Raw genomic sequence first — 16,556 nt, 5'->3', positions numbered from 1 at the left:
CACTGTGCGACCGCGGTGTGTGAGTCGCGTAGTGCAATGGTTCTCCGAGCGGAGCATGGCCGGGGCCGTCTGTGGATTCCGTCATGTATTTTCTTAATAATCGCCACGTCGTACATCCCCACGGCCGACGCGCTGATAGAGGGCCTGTACTGCGGCACGCAGGTGTGCTACGACGTGCTCAGCGTGAGTCGGGATGCCACCAAGCCGGAGATTGCGAGGGCGTACCGGCAGCTGGCCAGGACGTATCACCCCGACCGGTTCAGAGCCGGGGACCCCGCACTGGCCGGGGAGACGCAGGACAGCGCCAAGGAGAAGTTCCTCTTGGTCACCACCGCCTATGAGACGCTGAAGGTGGGTGAGACCGCTGGGCGTCACTGTAAAGTCGCACCAATACCGATGAAGATATGACTTATGTTTCTTTGAAAGCACTGCTCAACAAACCAGATGCATGTTGGATTTAGTTTGTTTTGTGACGGGCACCCGGGGATTGAACATGCTGGCCCTGAACAGGCCCTACATGCTGACGTTGACTTACTGTGCCAATGTGGCACTCTCCTCCTCTTATGGATGCAGAGGAACTATTAAAGGGGAGGGTCTGGAAGTGAATTAATCTGCCTATAGAATGTTAACTGTCTAGAAAACTATGTCACGGTTTCATACGTTTTACCACGTTGTTATCAAACTAACGTTAGTCTGCTCAGTTTATAGGTTTTCTTCTTGGTAAATAAGAATTACTTTGTTACCACCCAGATATTCTAATAAGGAAAGAGCACTGGTTTATAATCATGATCATCATCATTTACTTAGTCGGTTACGTTTAGCACTGATAGTTCAGAGGTCTATCTATTATCTGTTATTTTGCTGTTTCCCCCTCCTGGGATTAAGGAGGTTATCTTGTCTTGGATCTAATGTCTGGATGGCAGTGCCCATGTTGAGCTAACGGTCGGTGTGATGGGATGCAGGCATGAGTACACTAGCTAGAATGACCTGAAGGTCCTCCTAACCAGCCCTTCTCCCCCAGGATGAGGACTCTCGCCGGGACTATGACTACATGCTGGACCACCCAGAGGAGTACTACCGCCACTACTACGCCTATTACCGCACACGGCTCGCCCCCAAGGTGGATGTCAGGGTGGTCATCCTGGTCACCGTCTGCGCCATATCCATCTTCCAGGTACGTCTGTTGTACTGCGAGACCTACCTGTTTATTGCTGCGTTGTCTCTGTTGTAGAGACAACGCAGCAACACCTCTTCCCAAGACCCGCCCCTGGAACCGCAAAGCCGTCTAATTGCATTTACATCAGAATGAAACCGCCAGTGTGTGTAGGGTCCAGGAGAGTAAATTGGAGTGTGAAATCAAGCCGATATATTACCTCGGTCAGTGTAAACGCGCGGAGCATGCCGGGAAAAAGACGGGCATTTTTGGCAGTGTAAAAACATTTATTGTTGGAGGACAGAGGACCTCATAGATTGGGAGTCATAATGTTCTGGCAGCACGGTGGTTAGTACAGGTTCAGGTTCAAGGCCCACTGCCGCACCCACGGAAGGAGGTTCTGTGTTCAAGGCCCTTCCCCCCCCTGGCCTTTCTGTGGGGAGTATGCATGTTCTCCCTGTGTCCATATGAAGACAGTACTCCTGCCCTGCCAATAGAGCTGCTAAGTCCCGCCCCTTCCGCTAAACCCCAGTGCACCTCTAGGTTGAAAAATCATTAATGCAAGTGAATGTCAGAAAATAATTATTTATTGGTCCCGTTTGAATTGTGCCATGAATGTCAACATGTTGTCTGTGAATTTTTAATATAATTTTTCATGAGTTTGACAGTATATTGTATGATTCTTCGGCTAGTAGTTGTGGAAAAGACATATAGTCATGTAGTCTTTCTCGTTATGTCTTTTCCACAACTGCTAGCCGAAGAATAATACAATATACTGTCAAACTCTTATGAAAAATTATATTAAAAATTCACAGACAACATATGTTGACATTCATGGCACAATTCAAACGGGACCAGAATCTAATTATTTTCTCACATTCACTTGCATTAACGATTTTTCAACCTAGAGGTGCACTGGGGTTTGGCGGAAGGGGCGGGACTTAGCAGCTCTATAGGCAAGCCAAGGGTTCTCCAAACTGGTGTTGGTTCCCAGGCACTATACAGTGTGGTAGCCCACTGCTCCTAGCTGGTTAGCATTGGTCAGATGCAGAGAATGAGTGGTGTTACGTGTATCCCTGCTCCTCTGTATCCCCCCAGTACTACAGCTGGCAGAGCAGCTACAACGAGGCCATCAGCTACCTGGTCACCGTGCCCAAGTACCGCATCCAAGCTACGGAGATCGCCAAGCAGCAGGGCCTGCTGAACCGCCCCAAGGAGAAGGGACGTAACCGACGCACCAAGGAGGAGGTCCGCGAGCAGGAGGAGGAGGTCATCAGGGACATAATCAAAAACAAGATTGACATAAAAGGCGGCTACCAGAAGCCCAAGATGTCGGACATCCTGCTTTGCAAGCTGGTGATGCTGCCCTACGTCCTGGTGATCTCAGCCTCCTGGTACCTGTCGTGGTTCTACCGCTTTACGGTCTGCAGGGAGGAGTACGGGGAGGAGGAGAAGCTCTACATCATCAGGTGGGCTTCATGGTTTACACTTCGTTGGCAGCAAGGGCCACCGCATGTAGAACTCATCATCCGCGCACCGGCCCCATTTTTAGAGATGTGGTCTATGACTGTGCACTGTGTCTGACCTGTAGAGGTTGTATGAAGGTGGTTGTGTGACCGTGTACTCCGTCTATCCTGTAGGCGCAATATGAAGATGTCCCAGTCCCAGTTTGACAGCTTGGAAGATAATCTGAAGGAGACGTTCCTGGAGAAGCGGCTGTGGATCCGGGAGAACTATGAGGTGCTTACCCCTACAGCTCTACATTTAGTCACTACCTGATGTAATGGGACCTTTACCCCTACAGCTCTACATTTAGTCACTACCTGATGTAATGGGACCTTTACCCCTACAGCTCTACATTTAGTCACTACCTGATGGGACCTTTACCCCTACAGCTCTATATTTAGTCACTACCTGATGTAATGGGACCTTTACCCTTACAGCTCTACATTTATTCACTACCTAATGTAATGGGGCATTTACCCTTACAGCTCTTCATTTAGTCACTACCTTATTTAAATGGACCTCTCCCCTTACAGCTCTACACTGATACTTAAAACACTCTACACTGTTACTTGAACAACTCAACCAGCTCCATACTCTTCACGCTATAGTTCTTCATTCTTATCTGAAGTGACTTCCTTCTTTACGTGACTTCCTTCTTCACATGTCAACTGTAATATCTCTCCATCTTTGTTTGTTGCTCATCATCTATCATAGTTAGCAACTTCCTCTATATTTTCTACCAGCAAGCAATGTTTAGCAACTCCCTTTCTATTAACTCCCTTGCGCTATAGATGTTCATCAAATCTTCAATAACTAGCTACCTGCTATATGTAGCCCCCCTAATGACTATAGCCGTCTGATGTAGAACCTCTGTTACAACTAGCCATCATAAGTTATGTCTAGTTTTAATGTCTACCTACCTGCTACGGTATGTTCAGGTATACAAACAGGAACAGGAAGAGGAGATGAAGATCAAGATGGCCACCGATCCCAGGATGAAGAGGTACCGGCGCTGGATGAGGAACGAAGGCCCTGGCCGTCTCACCTTTGCTGATGACTGAGAGCCAATCGGATGCTGTGGAATCTGCCTCGTGGCCAATGGCATGTTATGTGCTTTCCGCCAAATGTGTGTGAAGGAAGAGGACAAACGAGGCTTGTTTGAACACCAAAACATATTTTCCTATTGACGGCCGAGGGGGGACTTTAAGCACGGCATGGGATTGAACTTTTAATACTTTTTTATCTGTAGTTGCTGTTGAAGATTAAGTGTCATACCTATATTATTATTCCTTCTATACCCTTGTACACATTACCTCAAATGAGGTTTGTTGTGTTCCATTTTTTTCTGTTGGTTCAGATTGCAGAGATCTGTGTTTAAAACAGGAAATGGCGAACCTATACAGTTTTTTATTATCGAGAGTGGGGGGGGGGGGGGTGGTGTCTCGATGGTAACGAGGTTGACCTGTCTCCGTCTGCCTGAACAGATGCTAGGGCCAGGGTGACTGGGAATGTGTACGTTGATCCCAAAGCCACGCTTGACATGACTCTTACTCCACATCTGGGTTTTCTCATGACCAGACAGCCACCAGCTGAGCTGCCGACACCCTCAGGGGCAGCCACTAAGACCCAGTGGCTGCTGGAGGTCGCTGTCCCTTCAGTCTACAGGACTAAATGGACACTGGCTGTGGAGAGAGGGACATGGGAGGTGTGAACGGACGCTATATCTCCGCCACGATCGGACAGAAGGACAAAGTGGTGCTACTGAGAATAACTAACACACGTCCTCGTTCCTACAGTACATCTTTTTCATAAAAAGATGAGATGACTGAGACATGTTTATTTATTTGTCTGGATGGCGTTCTGCTCCGTCCGTCTCTGTATCGTTATACAATCTCAGACTGATGGAATTTAACTAAAATAAACCTCATGCTTCAGGAGTTGTAAGTGTTCTGCTCACTGTAGTTGTTACTTTCTGGGAGACGTGGGCAGCGTCTCCCAGCGTTGAGGATGTTTGACACATTATACTCCCATCAACTACTAGTTGATAGTTCTTAATAATATCTTTGAATGGAATGGAAACGTTGACTTCAGGATGTCCTGTAAAATGATTAGATAAACCGCTAAATAAGAACCCCTAACCCTGTACCTTAGATACGCATGCAAGTGAACCCCTAGTCCTGGCTGTGTTGGTGCCTTGCTCCCTCTACTAGCAGGCATTGAGATACGATCATTAGTAAGTAACCAATTGAATGATCAGGAAACCTCCCACACTGGAGCACATGGATGTGTTTGTCAAAGATTTTCTGAACCAATATTTCTAACCAATTAAACAATATTTTATTTGCAATATTATCTACACAGAACAAACTGAAAAGGTTAATGCATGAGGCCCACATGTAAGCTTGAATTATGTCCCAATATGTTTACTAAATCACTGCACTTTTAAACCAAAAAAGGAAACTGTATCTAGGCTATGGATGGCTAGGATATGATGACCTGACATCCAAGGTATTATCCATGAAGAACTAGTTTGTTATATCAAGAGTTACATAGATGTCAATACATTTGAAAGATGCTGTAGGTAAGATGTTATAGATTGAGAGATTTGTAAGACGGCCTGGTCACCCGTCAGTTATTAGTGAGTTGAATAGTGAGTATCGATTGACTTTGACTCTTGAATTTAGATTTCAGACGTTGGGATGTGGTTCAGGATGATCAGTTCAAATCGTTCTCCTTGAAGACCTCTAGCCACCAGGCCGGGGCTCAGGAGGTCTTGACCAGGTCGTACACGTAGATGAGGAAGTCGTCATCGAACTTGATGAAGTAGACTGAGTTCTTGGCCTCTACCTGGTGGATGACCATGCCCGAGCGCTTCCCTCCGTCCTCCTTGGCGTACTCCACCTGCTTCCCCACCAGGCTGTCCACCACCTCGCCTGGCTCCGGCTCCACCGCCACGCCGTCGTCTGCAGACACCAATCAGTGATCAATTAACTACTAAACACTACTAAACCAAACATCTGTGACCTGATCTTATTCTGACATTTAGCCCGTTTAGCCACGGTGACCTGCTAGTCTCAGTGTGCTACTCACTCAGCACGTATACATGGAGAGTCATAATCGGCTAAATAAGATGATAATAAACAAATAAGACCTCAACAGGACTTGTAAAATGCATGTAAACACCTTTATCTACTTTGCACAAAAATCAACACATGAACGGACACGCAAAATCGGATAAGGATGCCGAGATAAGTCGTTCATAGTCTGCATTCTACCTGCATGTATACTCAGAATCAAATCGCATATCGGAGTTTGCGTTCTGCGCATGCTCGAGATATTTTTTGGGGGCCATGAGCCGGAAGTAGAAGGAGACGGTAGTCATGTTGTTGTTGTCGCCGTCGGAAAACGAGAAACGGCGATTTATTTAAAAAGGTGGTGCAGAAGATGGAGGAAGCCGGTGTCGTGCCAATGTAGTTACCCCCTATAAGAAGTGTATCATCATCAACATGCATTCAGTACACACTACGCTTCGACTTCACCCAAGGCTGAATTAAAAGTACATGTTTTTCTAAATGTTACTCATCAACGAGGTTGTAAAGTAGTAACTTCGGGCACATCTGTCAAAATAAATGTTTTTTCTTCCAACGTGTTTATGATCTTTATTCATTCATTGCGCCGCGGCCAAACTGACGGGGATATTCTCTGATATTATGAATCTTAAAGACTGTGTGGGGTTCTCTGACTCTCTGGTACTGTAAAGTAAAGACTCGTAGTGGTGTAAACGTAATGACTGGAGTCAGTGCTAGGGTCAGTGTGCTACTCACTGGAGTCAGTCACTACGTTTACATGCACAGCTTAATCCGATTAAAGCCATAGTTCGACTATGCTCCTCAATTGGACAACTGCAATTGTCAGATTATACATGGCGGTGAGAAAATCGATTCATTGGCCGAAGCGTGTCATGCCCCGGTACGATAGGTGGCGCTGTACCCATTTCAACTAGTGGTAGTAGAGCCACCGGCTGACCTCTTTGCGTCACCAGCAACAACAAACTCGGGCGGCTGACGGAGGAGTCCGCATACGACCGAGAGGTCGGAACAGCGTCGGAGAAATGACATGGACCCAGAGAGAGAGTCAAAGCCAAAGTTCAATTCCCCCAATTCCTTCTCCACCATGGCCGAGATAACCCCCACTACGAGTCTTTCCTTGTTGTGGAAGTATCAGAGAGTCTGAGACCCAACGCAGTCTTTAAGATTAATAATACCAGAGAATATCCACGTCATTCCGGCTGCGGCGCAGTGAATGAATATAGATCGGAAACACGTCGGAAGAAAAAAACATTTATTTTAGTTTTAGTGTGTACTGAATGCATGTTGATGATGATACACTTCTTATAGGGAGTAACTACATTGGCACAACACCGGGTCAGCGTGACTCACTGGAGTCAGTTAGGGTCAGCGTGACTCACTGGAGTCAGTTAGGGTCAGCGTGACTCACTGGAGTCAGTTAGGGTCAGCGTGACTCACTGGAGTCAGTTAGGGTCAGCGTGACTCACTGGAGTCAGTTAGGGTTAGGGACTCACTGGAGTCAGTTAGGGTCAGCGTGACTCACTGGAGTCAGGGTCAGGGTCAGGGACTCACTGGAGTCAGTTAGGGTCAGGGTCAGGGACTCACTGGAGTCAGTTAGGGTCAGGGTCAGGGACTCACTGGAGTCAGTTAGGGTCAGGGTCAGGGTTAGGGTTAGGGACTCACTGGAGTCAGGGTCAGGGTTAGGGTTAGGGTCAGGGTCAGGGTTAGGGTCAGGGTTAGGGTCAGGGTTAGGGTTAGGGTTAGGGTCAGGGTCAGGGTTAGGGTCAGGGTTAGGGTTAGGGTTAGGGTCAGGGTCAGGGTTAGGGTCAGGGTTAGGGTCAGGGTTAGGGTCAGGGTTAGGGTTAGGGTCAGGGTTAGGGTCAGGGTTAGGGACTCACTGGAGTCAGGCATGATGGTGAGGTCCCCCTCCTTGTAGTCCTGCAGCAGCTGGTACATGTAGAGCACGGGGTCCTTCTCGTACGTGATGTAGAACCACGAGGTCATGATGGGGTTGCGGGCCAGCACCATGCCCCTCCACTCCTCCTTGGGGCCCTCCTCCATCTCAAACATGTGCTCCACTGCCCTGCCGATCATGGTCTGGGCCAGGTCCAAGTCGCAGATTCGTTTCTGGGCTGAACTCGGGGGAGAAACCTTCCATTAGTACCCACTGCTCCCCCCCCCCCCCCCCCTCGCTGCACCAAGGTGATCATAGCTAATGGAGGTAGCAACAGTATCTATAGTAACAGTATCTATAGCGATGGTAGCTATAGAATAACAGCGGTACCTTTAATAACAACAGTATCTATGGCAACTGTTGCTATAACAGCTAGAGCCATAGCAGCATTCTCGAAAGCAACAGTTGCATTAGCAACAGTTGCCATAGAAACGGTTTAGCAACTGTATCTATAGTAGTTGTAGTTGCCGTGTATGCATGTTATGTATAAAGTGTAAACCTCCTGATATTTATAACATGCTTCCTATTCCTCATAGGTGTGATGACTGTAGTACTGGTGTGATGATCTCTGTGAGCGTCTACCTGCCCTGTCCCCGACCATCAGGTCCAGGACCCGGGGGTCCCGGTGAAGCTCCAGACCATACACACAGTCGAAGCCGTCGTACTTGATCAGGTACAGAGACGGGTTCACCGGCACCTGGGGAGAACCCTTCATATCAGTCATCTATACACTGATTCACCTGGGGAGAACCCTTCATATCAGTCATCTACACACACTGATTCACCTGGGGAGAACCCTTCATATCAGTCATCTATACACACTGATTCACCTGAGGAGAACCCTTAATATCAGTCATCTACACACTGATTCACCTGGGGAGAACCCTTCATATCAGTCATCTATACACTGATTCACCTGAGGAGAACCCTTCATATCAGTCATCTACACACTGATTCACCTGAGGAGAACCCTTCATATCAGTCATCTACACACTGATTCACCTGAGGAGAACCCTTCATATCAGTCATCTATACACTGATTCACCTGAGAGAACCCTTAATATCAGTCATCTACACACTGATTCACCTGAGGAGAACCCTTAATATCAGTCATCTATACACACTGATTCACCTGAGGAGAACCCTTCATATCAGTCATCTATACACACTGATTCACCTGAGAGAACCCTTAATATCAGTCATCTATACACACTGATTCACCTGAGGAGAACCCTTCATATGAATCATATCTATATACACATACTTATTCCATCCAGGTGGAATACATACATACTTATTCCATCCATTAGGAATACATACATGAATACTTATTAAATCCTGCAAGAATATATATACTTATTCCATACAGTATGGATGAATATATTAATAAACACACATTTTATATATATATATTTATTCCATCCAATATGAAAAAATATATATAGGCCAATATATATTATATATAATATATATTTAATTTATTCAATCCAGTACAAATATATACGATTTACATACATCTTAATACATATAATTACGTGGATACTTATTCCTATTAGTATATCAAAATGTATACATATAGTGTGTGTGGATGATGGCTGTGTTGAAGCAGCAGTCTGAAGCAGACTCTGGGGCCGCACATCGAGTTATAGAGCAACTAAATGGACGCAAAACTAATGTCAGACTTGTCTGACAAAATAAAGTATTATCTTATTATCTTAATCAATGCGAAGGGGCTAAACCAGCCGTCACCACACACACTGACGCCATGGCAGCATGACGTCATGGCAGCATGACGCCATAGCAGCATGGCGTCAGACACACACCTGCTCTGTGTATCACTTCACTCCCACCTGTCGGGCGTGGAGGGATCAGAGCTACCAGGTGGAGGCAGCATGGACTGAGCTACACTATACTTCTAATTCCACCCAGTATCAACAAATGCAGATATACTTATTTTGTCCAGTATCAGTATTCACATAAAATATTGATCTCATTGAATATACTGTATATAATATATACGTATATAGATATATATCATTTTCCTATGTTAACGCTGCTAGTGTTTGAATCTTTAGATTAGGCTATATCCCTGCACAATCAATAAATATAGTGGTCACTTCATCTCATCCATAAATAGATACATGAATTAGTTAATCTAACATCAAATGTATGTCAAGCGATAAGGTTTCCGTGTCTTAGTTATTTTATATAATGGTTTAAACCAGGTAGCTCCCCATAGTAAAGCCCTCCACCGCACACACAAACCACTTTCACCACAGAAGAGCCTCACACGGAGGCTTCCTGAAGACGTATCGAGGGAACACAGCCCGTGTGTCACAGGGCCCGCTCACCTAGCGGCCATGTTGCTTCTATCTTTGCTGTAAACGCGAGCGGCCTGTGGGAACTGACTGCAGAACGGCTGCTAGGGGAAAAGGCCAAGGAGGGAACATAGTGCAGCCATGCCTTCACAGGTGAACTCCCTCCTCAGACACGGTGGACATGGGCAGGACTAGGGAGGGATCCACCGTTGTGTATATATTATACATTTATGTTAATATATGTAAAGGTATAACCCTGACCTGCTCCAGCACCGTCCCCTTCCAGACCACGTGTCCGTCCGTCCACACGTGCTGGATGCGGCGTCCCACCAGGTTGGCTCTGGGGGGGCCCGGGACGCTGGGGGGGCCCGCGCCACTCTTATGTCTTCTGCCAGCGACACACACACACACACACACACACACACACACACACACACACACACACACACACACACACACACACACACACACACACACACACACACACACACACACACACACACACACACACTGTAATCAAAGAGCTTACAAGCCCCTGAGCTGCATTGGTTAAACCACTTCAATCATTATTAAGTAATGAACATTTTAAAGTAAACTCTACAGTACAGATTTTATCTGATTAATAACTACATTTAAAATTGTATCTGATGATTAACTACAGTGATATTTATTCTGATGATTAACTACAGCAGATATTTTATCTGAGACTAGATTTCTCCAGATTACGACAGGTTGGATTTACTTGTGGGGATTCTTCTTTTTCATCTCCTTTACTGAAGCCTGGCCTGTCGTCATAGAAACAAACACACACACATATATATATAAACAAGTAAACAAACTGATTCACTTTCAACAAACACATTTATTTGGTTAATAAATAACCTCTTTAAAAGGTTCTACGTTAGTTTAAGATCTACTGCTCAATACAAAGAATATAAATGACATCCACAATACAAGAGAAATATGATACAGCATGTATATTCATTATTTTACTATTAAATCATTTGGCAGATGCTTTTGTAGGGGGTTTTTTTTTGAAGGGGGTCGCCGCCCCTCCGCTGCGCGTCGGGACGGACAACGCCCCTTAACTGTGGTATAATGAGCGTATACCACAGCCTGTCGTGATCTATTGCTTAAGTATATGTATAGTGTATATATGAACTGGTACCTGGGCTGCTGGCGGGCCGCCGGGGCTGCTGGGAGCTCTTCATGGGCAGAGAGACAACCGCTCTGCCCAGCCCCGTACCGCTGACCACCCCAACCTGAGGACCACAGGGAGAACCACGGGATGGAGAGGTTAAGGAGTGAGAGGGAGAGTAACAGAGGTTAAGGAGTGAGAGGGAGAGAAACATGGAGGTTAAGGAGTGAGAGGGAGAGTAACATGGAGGTTAAGGAGTGAGAGGGAGAGAAACATGGAGGTTAAGGAGTGAGAGGGAGAGTAACATGGAGGTTAAGGAGTGAGAGGGAGAGTAACATGGAGGTTAAGGAGTGAGAGGGAGAGTAACATGGAGGTTAAGGAGTGAGAGGGAGAGTAACAGAGGTTAAGATAGAGAGAGAAACATGGAGGTTAAGATAGAGAGAGAGTAACATAGAGGTTAAGGAGTGAGAGGGAGAGTAACATGGAGGTTAAGATAGAGAGAGAGTAACATGGAGGTTAAGATAGAGAGAGAGAGTAACATGGAGGTTAAGATAGAGAGAGAGTAACATAGAGGTTAAGGAGTGAGAGGGAGAGTAACATGGAGGTTAAGATAGAGAGAGAGTAACATGGAGGTTAAGATAGAGAGAGAGAGTAACATGGAGGTTAAGATAGAGAGAGAGTAACATAGAGGTTAAGGAGTGAGAGGGAGAGTAACATGGAGGTTAATATAGAGAGAGTAACATGTAGGTAAAGATAGAGAGAGAGTAACATGGATATTACAGGGATAGTTCAGAATTTTGGACATCGGGTCTCATTTCCAAGTGAGCCAGTGTGTTATTTATCACTGGAGACCGTTTTCAACACTTTTCATTCAGTCCTTCTAGTTGCAGAACTCGCTGGTGCTAGGCTAGCCCAAGTCGAGGGGAACTGCTAGCCTGCCAATAAAAACTGTTTTACCCACTCCACAGTACACCCGAGGAAAACAATTATAATGCCAGACTATCGATGTAAATGTCTGTGTTGATAGAATAATATTAGAAATAAAACTATCCTTGTATCGCAATGATCACATTACATTTTGGGAGACTTTGCTCACTTTGCTCCGGTGTAGCAACCGATTCACTACAGCAGAACGTAAACATAGAAGCGCACTCCAGGTAATATCAGTCCGCCGCTGCCGTAGCCTGCTTCCAACTACAGGGATTATAAACTAAATGCAATGCGATGCAAGGGTAAGTTTATTTCTAATACTATTCTATCAACACAGACATTTACATCGATAGTCTGGCATTATAATTAGTTTGCCTCGGGAGTGGGTAAAACAGTTTTTATTGGCAGGCTAGCACCAGCGATTTCTGCAACTAGAAGGACTGAATGAAAAGTGTTGAAAACGGTCTCCAGTGATAAATAACACACTGGCTCACTTGGAAATGAGACCCGATGTCCAAAATCCTGAACTATCCATTTAAGATAGAGAGTAACATGGAGGTTAAGATAGAGAGAGAGTAACGTGGAGGTAAAGACAGAGAGAGAGAGAGAGAGAGAGAGAGAGAGAGAGAGAGAGAGAGAGAGAGAGAGAGAGAGAGAGAGAGAGAGAGAGAGAGAGAGAGAGAGAGAGAGAGAGAGAGAGAGAGAGAGAGAGAGAGAGAGAGAGAGTGTGAGTAACAGGTTAAGATAGAGAGAGTAACATAGAGGTTAAGATAGAGTAACAGAGGTTAAGATAGAGAGAGTAACATGGAGGTTAAGATAGAGAGTAACATAGAGGTGAATATAGAGAGAGAGTAACATGGACATAAAGATGTTATAGTACTTTTATAGTATAATATTTGATATCTATATATATTTTGTATTTAACGTTTTATACTTATTATATTATATATTTTACTATATACCTGACCTTTTTACCTTTTCATTTTATTTTCTGACCATTTTTATTTTATTGTTCACCTGCTTTGGCAATGCAAATGTACATTTCTCATGCCAATAAAGCTTTTTTGAATTTAAAATTGAATTGAGAGAGAGTAACATGGAGGTCAAGATAGAGAGAGTAACATAGAGGTAAAGATAGAGAGAGAGTAACATAGAGGTAAAGATAGAGAGTAACATAGAGGTCAAGATAGAGAGAGTAACATGGAGGTAAAGATAGAGAGAGAGTAACATAGAGGTAAAGATAGAGAGTAACATGGAGGTAAAGATAGAAAGAGTAACATGGAGGTGAAGATAGAGAGAGAGTAACATAGAGGTAAAAATAGAGAGTAACATGGAGGTCAAGATAGAGAGAGTAACATAGAGGTAAAGATAGAGAGTAACATGGAGGTAAAAATAGAGAGTAACATGGAGGTCAAGATAGAGAGAGTAACATAGAGGTAAAGATAGAGAGAGAGTAACATAGAGGTAAAAATAGAGAGTAACATGGAGGTCAAGATAGAGAGAGTAACATAGAGGTAAAGATAGAGAGTAACATGGAGGTAAAGATAGAGAGAGAGAGAGTAACATAGAGGTAAAGATAGAGAGTAACATGGAGGTAAAGATAGAGAGAGAGTAACATAGAGGTGAAGATAGAGAGTAACATGGAGGTAAAGATAGAAAGAGTAACATGGAGGTGAAGATAGAGAGAGAGTAACATAGAGGTAAAGATAGAGAGTAACATGGAGGTAAAGATAGAAAGAGTAACATGGAGGTGAAGATAGAGATAGAGTAACATGGAGGTGGACATAGAGTAATATGGAGGTGAAGATAGAAAGAGTAACATAGCTGTGAGGATAGAGCAACAAAGAGGGGAAGATAGAGATAGAGTTGCTGAGAGGTGAAGGTAGAGATAGAATAAAATAAAGTTGAAGATATTGAAAGACTAAAGTAGAGCTGAAGAGAGTAAGATGGAGGTGGAGAGAGAGAGTAAGGTGAAGGTGGATAGAGAGAGTAAGTCGAGGTGGAGAGAGAGCGTGAGGTGGAGGTGAGACAGAGAGAGGGTAAGGTGGAGGTGGAGAGAGAGAGAGTAAGGTGGAGGTGAGACAGAGAGAGGGTAAGGTGGAGGTGGAGAGAGAGGGTAAGGTGGAGGTGAGACAGAGAGAGTAGAGCTGAAGAGAATCTGATTATTCTGACAGAGGGTTGTCACCTGTTCCAGGCTCCAGGTGTGTTTCCAGTGTGTTTACCAGGTCCGATCCTTTCACCTGTTTATAGAATAGAATCCATTTTTATTTGCACAAGGGGATTTTGTCCTGCACAGACAGGTCGGCAAAAGTAACTAGAAAATGCATTTCCTGCAGAAAATGCGGTGAGTACTAACTTTAGTGCAAAGGGAAGTTGAAAATATGTTTTAATAAAGACATAGTTTAAGACGTAAAGAAATGTTAATGGCTTAAATCAAATGAAGGGATTTGAATAAAAGTTAAAAAGTCTAAATGGAGTAAACAATGTAAACATGCGCACCATTTAAGAAAATGTAAATGGTTGGAAACAAATAAAGTGACAGCTGAATGAAAAGCGCAAAGCACTGCTAAAAATGCAGAAATGTAAAATGAATTGAACTGAAGAATCGGAAAGGTCAAATGCATTGCAGTGCACAGTGCACCTGGAAGCTGAAATCGAAAACTGACGCTGAATTACATTACCTGAAGAAACAAAGTTCTGAAAAACATTGTCACAAAAGCTGGAAGCTAAACTGTAATACTCAAAGCTGGGAAGTAGTAGTAGTAGTAGTAGTATTAGTAGTAATAGTAGTAGTCCAAACGATATGCCTTATGAAAGGTGTGGTATTGATTGATGTTTGTAGAAAGAATTATAATAATCCCGCCAGTTGTTTTTTTTAAACCAGCCAAAATTGTATGTACTCGCCTAATGCTCATTTTCCCAGCCTAGCGTTATTAAAAGTAGTCCAATTGGGCGGGAATCTGCCCAATCTGGCAACACTGCCTGCACGTCCTCGCGCTCAAACCCCAGCGATAAACCCCAATGAGATCAACTGAAACAAACCGACATGGAACTTAAACTGTGATTTTGAAAAAAAAGTATAGAGGTAATCGAAATTATGTTTTCAGATTATTGAAGATACAAGTGTGTTGATTTGTTAAACCTTTGAACGAAGGTTAACGATTAAACATTGACCAAGTTACGAAGTCCAAGTTACGAAGTGTCAGAATGGGCGGATATTTAAAATATCTGAAAAGAAGCGCGCGATTCCAAACTAGGGGAAAGGAAGGAATAGGTGTTTGAGGAAGGAGAGATAGGTCCCAAAGATTGTAGAGAATAATAAAGAATAAAGAAGAAAATTTAAGAACAATAGTTGAGCGCTGCATGCAGCACTCACCTAATAAACCCCTCAACAGCTCACTACATACACCCACTAACACACGTACACTAACCCCACACTAACCACACCCATCACATGTCAACTAGATGAGCTAGGTAGTGGATGATGGATAATAATCTCCCCACTCACACACACACACACACACACACACACACACACTGACACTGAGTAAAGCGCTCTACCTATTCAGTTAATAACTCCAGTGCCCTAAACTACCACCGAGGTGCAGAGAGAGGAGCAGCGAGGCGTCGGCTCGACCTTTGATTGGGTTCGGTGACCTCGAGGGGGCGTGGCCCCCTTACAGAAACACCAATCAGGTTGAGACGTTCGATGAACGGCGCAGAGGAACAAGTCGCACGGTGAAGTACGGTTTAAACACGAGGGCTGACGAGTCAACATGCAAAGCAGCCTCAACACAACTTCAACAGCGCCACTCATGACTGTAGGCCCGCGTCCTGCAACGACTAAATATATGTAAAATGACGTCACCAAATATCCAATATCCGGTTCCACACGTTGAGGAACCGGTGGTGGTTGGTCGTTAGGTAGGCTCTTCCTCGCAAACGGTTTGAAGAAAAACACCTGGTCCAACACACACACACACACACACACACACACACCAAACAACCTACACAGACACACACACTGTTTACATGCGCGCGAGCGCACGCACGCACGGGCACCTGACGGCAGCGCCATGTTCATTTTAAAAAACACGTAGGCCTACGGTCCCTGCAGAATGAGAAGCCGTAGCATCAGGCTTACCTCTGGTTCACCTTAACACAAACACAACACAACACCTCCACCCCGGTGTGTTCCTGCGATCAGCGGAATGGCGACATCATGCTTCCCGTTGAAGCGGAACGCGAATATATGCTCTTCCCGTCCACACCGCACAACTTAATACTCACTCCTCAACTTAACACACTCCACACAGCAACCCACAACGGTTTCGCTCCCATCTCCCTCCTGGCCCGCCCCTTTTGGCCGCTGCCACATAGTGCTCCATTGAAACACGGTACGGCGACAACAGGCGCATGACTTCGTGTCCCATTGCTTAATAGTGGTCCGCTTGGTTGTTAAATGCGGCAGTGCTGGTCGTGAGAAGAA

At 44.8% G+C, this 16,556-nt stretch overlaps 2 protein-coding genes across 2 annotated transcripts; one reads left to right on the top strand and one right to left on the bottom strand.

Moving 5' to 3' along the window:
* Positions 1–28: 28 nt before the first annotated feature.
* On the top strand, positions 29–4,589 carry dnajc25 (DnaJ (Hsp40) homolog, subfamily C, member 25). Its single transcript, XM_084483077.1, has 5 exons — positions 29–351; positions 1,022–1,174; positions 2,252–2,622; positions 2,794–2,893; positions 3,598–4,589. The coding sequence occupies exons 1-5, from the start codon at positions 37–39 to the stop codon at positions 3,718–3,720; spliced, it is 1,062 nt and encodes a 353-aa protein (XP_084339203.1). The 5' UTR covers positions 29–36; the 3' UTR covers positions 3,721–4,589.
* Positions 4,590–4,979: 390 nt separating this feature from the next.
* On the bottom strand, positions 4,980–16,400 carry LOC311363144 (spindlin-W-like). The gene is made up of 8 exons (XM_084483079.1): positions 16,212–16,400; positions 14,253–14,307; positions 11,168–11,261; positions 10,742–10,784; positions 10,261–10,387; positions 8,264–8,378; positions 7,626–7,859; positions 4,980–5,622 (listed from the first exon to the last, which is right to left on the bottom strand). The coding sequence occupies exons 3-8, from the start codon at positions 11,208–11,210 to the stop codon at positions 5,423–5,425; spliced, it is 762 nt and encodes a 253-aa protein (XP_084339205.1). The 5' UTR covers positions 11,211–11,261; positions 14,253–14,307; positions 16,212–16,400; the 3' UTR covers positions 4,980–5,422.
* Positions 16,401–16,556: the final 156 nt, after the last annotated feature.

This window comes from Micromesistius poutassou, assembly GCF_964030765.1.
Source record: "Micromesistius poutassou genome assembly, chromosome: 18".
In the NCBI taxonomy this organism is placed as follows: domain Eukaryota; kingdom Metazoa; phylum Chordata; class Actinopteri; order Gadiformes; family Gadidae; genus Micromesistius; species Micromesistius poutassou.
This window is presented reverse-complemented; position numbering and strand designations above follow the sequence as displayed.